The sequence below is a fragment of the Malania oleifera genome, chromosome 5, assembly GCF_029873635.1.
Source record: "Malania oleifera isolate guangnan ecotype guangnan chromosome 5, ASM2987363v1, whole genome shotgun sequence".
Taxonomy (NCBI): Eukaryota; Viridiplantae; Streptophyta; class Magnoliopsida; order Santalales; family Ximeniaceae; genus Malania; species Malania oleifera.
Window position 1 is genome coordinate 38,182,042 of NC_080421.1, and position 6,000 is coordinate 38,188,041.

At 35.6% G+C, this 6,000-nt stretch overlaps 1 protein-coding gene across 2 annotated transcripts in view; it reads right to left on the bottom strand.

Moving 5' to 3' along the window:
- LOC131156170 (mitochondrial import inner membrane translocase subunit TIM44-2-like) overlaps positions 1 to 4,567 on the bottom strand; it is a 47,756-nt gene extending 43,189 nt beyond the window's left edge. The window contains exons 1-4 of one of the 2 annotated variants that reach the window (XM_058109633.1): positions 4,401 to 4,567; positions 4,189 to 4,280; positions 2,867 to 2,950; positions 2,650 to 2,725 (exon numbers count right to left, since the gene is read on the bottom strand). In XM_058109633.1, the coding sequence (XP_057965616.1) occupies positions 2,650 to 2,725; positions 2,867 to 2,950; positions 4,189 to 4,280; positions 4,401 to 4,478 (330 nt within the window). In that variant the 5' untranslated portion in view covers positions 4,479 to 4,567. The remainder of the gene's footprint in view (positions 1 to 2,649; positions 2,726 to 2,866; positions 2,951 to 4,188; positions 4,281 to 4,400) is intronic. The other variant, XM_058109634.1, reaches the window with a different exon arrangement.
- Between the last annotated feature and the right edge of the window lie 1,433 nt (positions 4,568 to 6,000).

A 6,000-nucleotide genomic window follows, 5' to 3' on the forward strand; every position in this document is an offset into this window, starting at 1 on the left:
TTAACACTTTTATAATTAAAATTTTAATTGATAATTATATTAATTTTCTAATTAAAATTTAAATATATTAACTAAATTAATATAATATTATTTATTAATTAACTATAATGTTTTTATTAATGTACATTTATAATATATGATTATGACATTAGTTTATGTTAAAAATAGTATTAATAACTAAATTAAAATTTTAGTCATTTTAATGTTAATTTAAATTTATAGATAATTCTTTTTTTCATTCCAGAATTTAATTATATTTTATTAATAATTATTAGGTTATAATGCATAATAAAATAATATAATTTTAATTAACAATTTAATTAATAATTATTTTAATTATTAAATTTAATTAACACTTAAAAAAATTATTAAGTAAAAATAATTTTATTTTTTCATTGACAATAATTTTGTTCTTTATTTATATCTATAATATATGATTATCATATTAGTATTTTTAATTTTTAATATTAATTTAAATTAATAGATGGTTCTTCTACTTCATTCCAAAATTGAATTATCTTTCATTAATAATGAATATATTATAAACATAATAAAATAATATATGACTATCTTCAATTTATAAAATAACCACTAAACTTTCTTATATTTACAAAATTAGCCCCGTTTATGAACAGCGCCACTATAAGAGGCCAAAAAGCTACCTTAGGTTGCTTCTCAAAATTCACTTAAATAGTTCTCAAAAAAATGTAGTTCTGGAAAAGTACTTTTTACAATGTGTTTGTTGCAATATAAGACAAAAGCCACTTTTTTATAAAAGTACTTATTTTAAGTAGTAAGTTTTATAAGAACTTTTTTTAAGTGCTCCCAAACAGGGGCTAAGCTGATTGGAAGAAAGCATATAATTCTAATGGTCCCACCCTTTTTAGAAATCAAAGCAATGAATGTAGAGTTGAAGCTATTCATAAATCTGTCATTTGCAAGAAAATCTTAAAAAACCCTTCAAAATATAAGATTCAAGCACCTCTTGTAAGCCATTTCTTGGATACTCAAAGCGGAAATATTTTCGCTGTCATCCAGATTTTCTGCTACCTCAGCAGCTCAGCCTTAGTTCCAGAATAACAGCTAGCTTCTGCAAGCTCAATGTCTCAATGACATCAGAGGAAGAAGACTCCTGATGAATGGAAAGGAGCTACTTAGACTTGATGGGCTTGTAGGGCTTAATGGGGCTACACAAAGCAAGATGAGCCTGCTTACAAAGAAGCATCCAGGCTGTCTCAAACGGTTGGTACCTTGCGTTTACAGAAGATATTGGATGGATTTAATCTCATTCCCAATAAGCCTCAAGTATTGTTGCATTCAGGGCCCAAATTGAGATTGGCTCAAACATCTTAAACTATTGAACAACTTGGCATCATTATCTCAAAATTTGTTGTAAATGCTATGCTGCCATTCCCCACAGTTCTCACCCTTCTCCACTACATGCACATACAAGCAAGTGGGTTCAGTTGCCTTCCCAAAGAGACCCTTCAGCACTTTGCTCCATCACAATCGTTGTAACACTAAATCATATGCAAACACTAAATCAGATGCAAGCCTTATGGAAATGTTGGTGCAGTGGCTCAAATGCCTTGGTCTCCTCTTGTGGTGGTGTTGCAGCTGACGAAGGAAGTGAGTCTCTACCAAGGATCAATTATAAACAACACCTCCAAAGATTTTCAGTATGAAGTTGGGCAAGATCCTTCATCCAAGCTCCTTCGTGGCGAAGGAAATATCCACCACCGATCTGAAACATAGCCCTCAAGGAAAGTGATTGATCTCCATCCTCCTGTGTTAACTTCTTAGAGCTCTATAAATATTCCAAAATTGTTTTACTTCAGCTGGAACAAGAGAGGCTTGTCCTCTTTCCTCTTCTTCCTTAACCATGGATGAGGTCAATCTTTGGAATCAGAACTCCATCCAATTCACAAACCAAACCAATTCATCTAGCTCCAAGAAATGGAAATCCTTCACCCCCACCCCCTGCCACATTCAGCCACTAAGGATGTCAACACTTTCGCCCTCAAGCATGAGATTGAAGGACATCCCCTCCTCCACCATGAACTCGCGAATATCTCCTCACATGCATCTCTGTATGTGTGTGAGAGAGAAAGAGAGAGGGCTTTGCCTCTTATCAGTTTAATTTTTTATTACAAATTTACTCCTTGGCCAAAATTGGGCATTCTATTCCCAACCATTCATGAAGAATACAAACCAAAAGCACTGCCGGCTCAAGCCCCAAACTACAAAAATGAGTGGAAGTGAAAGCAAAAACCAACATTTTGGAAGGTGAAGGCAGGAAAGCATGGAAGGAAACATTAGGACCAAAGATGCATGGGATTTCAATTTCACAAATAAAAAAAAAAAAAATCCGAAAAATGAAGAACTACTACGAACATTAATGACACCTGCAAACAACCTATTTCAGACAGTGAGTTCTCTCTTCCTTTTTTTTTTTTTTTTTTTTTGGTTGAATTAAACATATTCAAAGTCACCAGAAACCATGTGCTTTTAAAACATAAAATGCTTATCATGAAAACAATAACACCTAGATAGACTAACTAGGAATTAGAATTATGCTCAAAATAACGTGCTACTATCTGCCAGTCTAGCTTGGGCACTGCAACACATTAAAAAAGATCTGAATCAGACCTTCTTTGCTGTAGCTTCAGCCTCTGTCCACACACCATCCACACGCTTGTACAGCTGCTCAGTTGTCTGCTTCGTTCTGCATTCGCCAGTTCACCATCTCAGGGCCTCCACTGAAAAAGTCTGCCCAGCCTTGACATACAACAGTATGTCTCAGCCTATCGACTAATACAACAGAAATAACAGAAGGCATGGAGAGACTATATCACAAAACAATTACCTAACTTTAAGGTCCTCCTTCACCTCTTTCAACTCCCCTGCTTTCTCCTTTAGCTCCTTAACTGACTGTTGGAATTCTGGGTTACTGTCATCAAGTACATGAAATATGATAATGTCTCAAACAACAACCCATGTATTAAATAAATAAATGGCAGACGCAAAAGGACCAATCAGTAATAAAACCTACAGAGAAGAAACCTAGCTCAACCAAGCATGAGAAATACAAAGCGGAGATGTGCAGAGAAACATGTTTGATTGATTCCTCAAATATTTGCAGGAGCTCAAGCCATAACAAGGCAAATTGTTTACATCTCATACAGTAACTTAGATAGTCAACTAAAACTGACATGTATATCTCCAAAATTATAACTTAACCATAAAGAAATACAATGAAATGTTGAGAAACCAGGAAAAACACTGCAAATTAACCAAAAACAGCCCTGAATAATTACACGATACATAACCATGCAGCTAAACCAAATAAAGCTCTACAGATCACAAACTAATGCAACAAAGGAACAAAGCTGACAGGAGATATGTTTATACCAAATGAACTAAAAGACTCATGCTTCAAATTTTTTCTTTGATGGAATAAAAAATGTCTTAAGGATACTCTTTTCCTTCACCCAAAAAAAAAAAACGAAAAAGGAAAGAAATAAACTTCATCCGTACGGGGAATTGGGCATTTGCAAAAATTTCTAGTATGCTAAATTTTTCCATGCTTATGCCTACATAGAAATATTGACATGTGCAAATCACACCATAGATTGTGTTTGATTAGAATAGGAATGCTTGTATGTGGGGAAAGCAGCAACTTTCTTGTGGGGCAACAATTTACTTGAGCTTGAAATGCATGAAAATGGCTTTTTTTTGTGACGGTGAAACACCACTCAAGCTCCTCTAATTGCAGTCTGCCTCAAACCATCTCTCACATATTTACTGGAAAAAAAAAAAAAAAAAAAAAAAAAAAAGGAATCTTTAGTTGTGGATAGTGGTTTTCTTTTTCAATTTTCAGTTTTCAAAAAAATTATGAAAAAAAAAAAATGCCACTTTGTTACCATAACTGAACAAGCCCTTCGGAATTTCCGTCATGTATGTCATGCCAACCAATGGAACCCTAAGAAATAATTTTCTTGGGAAATTCTTTGAGAAACCACTCATTTAATGAACAAAACCATCTAAGTAACATGCTTCAACTTTCATTTTAGAAAAAAAAAAAAAATCCTAGAGATGAAAAACAAACGTACACTTAGACACGGGATCATTAAATATTAACAGGACCATCACAGTGTATCAATTAAACATAAACGAGAGAGAGAGTACCTCTCAGCTTCCCCCTTCACTTGCTTGGAGAATTCATTAAACACACTAAATTGACGATGATTCGAAATCAATCGAAATCTTGCTGTTGAAGCCTATCGCAGGGGACAGTATTATGTACAAAAAATTAAATAGAGAAAGAACCATAAATTTCCCGTAGAGGAAGGAACCCAAGAAATCATAATATACAGAACATGGAAGGACGAGAGAGGAACCTGCTGAGAAGTGAGTAACTGACTAAACAGAGGCTGCTTGGCGAGAAGGAAATCTCGAACCAGCTTTCTGCTCGCCATTGGGAGCGCCTGTTTTCCTGAGGAAGCTTAGCTTTCCATCTCTCCTCCAACAAAGAGTTTAGGGTAGCCGTGTTCTCTTCCTATTTCCAATCGTGCCCATGGCCGTGTAAATATAACACGAACTTTGGTGATTCTAATTTTATTTCTAATTATTAGACATCCACAAAAATGAATTTATCAAGTGGTATAGTGACAATTAGGGATGAGCATAATTTGGGGAAACCCGAATTAACCGAATTAACCGATCAATTTCGATCGGTTCGATTCAGTTAACAAATAGGGGTCAGTCGGTTCGGTTATGGGTTCGCTAAATTTCGGGTAATCGGTTATCGGGTCGGTTATGAAAAAATTTAATTCAGTTAACGGAATTATCCGAATTAAGAATTAATTAAAATTTAAATATAAAATAGATATATATATATATATATATATATATATATATATATATATGCTAAGACCTCTCCACTCTCCTCTGTGCCAGACGGCCCCGACTGGCCAACTGCTCGTGTCCTCTTAACTCTCAAGTCTCATCTGCGTCGCAGCTTCTGCCTTCTCGATGACTCCGTCTCGGCGTCTCAGGCTCAGACCCTTAGTTTTCCTTCTCTAGTTCTCCTTCAAAGTCTCCTCTGCGCCGCAGCCTCTCCAATCTCCCCTCTCGGTCTCGGACAGCGCCGCAGCCTCTCTAGTCTCCCCTCTCGATCTCGGACCTCAGTTCTCCTTCTCCTTCAAATTTCAGTCCTTCTTCTGTTTCCCTCCGCCAGACTTAGTAGATCGTCCTTCTCCACTTCTCCTTCTCCTTCTTCGCAAATCGTCTCTTCAATCTTCGTTGCTTTGCTTGAGGCTCAGGCCCTAAGCGCCGGCGGCTAAGCCCCACTTCCCACTTCCCACTTCCCAGTTCTCTGTTCTCATCCCGATCCCGATCCCAAATCCCCCTTCCAGTAGTTGGATGGATCGATTAAGTGACTCAGGTACATATTCCATTCTTTAATAATTAATTTTAATTATTTCGGTTAGATTCAGTTAACCGAATTACCTGAAAAGGAATTCGGTCAGGTTCGGTTCGGGTAGCTTTCCTTGTTCGGTCGGTTCGGTTAACAAAATTTATTAACCAAAATTTTCGATTAATTTGGTTAATTAACCGAATCTGGCCGAACCGACTGTTTGCTCACCCCTAGTGACAATTTGAAAATAAAACTGTGTGATTATTAGCAAAAATTTTAGTGTTTATTAATGGACATAATACAAAATTATTGATTGTTGAGGACACTAAACATTATATTGATCTTTACATATATATATACATGGACTAATCTACCTTCTCAAACTTTTAAATTTGATTTAATACTTAGTATAGGTAATTTTAACCATATTTTCTTATAGAGGCTCTTACCTTGTCCTCTTGACCCTTCATATAGGCCCCATTATTTAACTTGGACACACCACTTATTGAAGGTTAAATGGACAGAAAGTGAGACTTTTGAATAAACTCGTGAACAAACTGATTAATAGAGTTATGAACAGA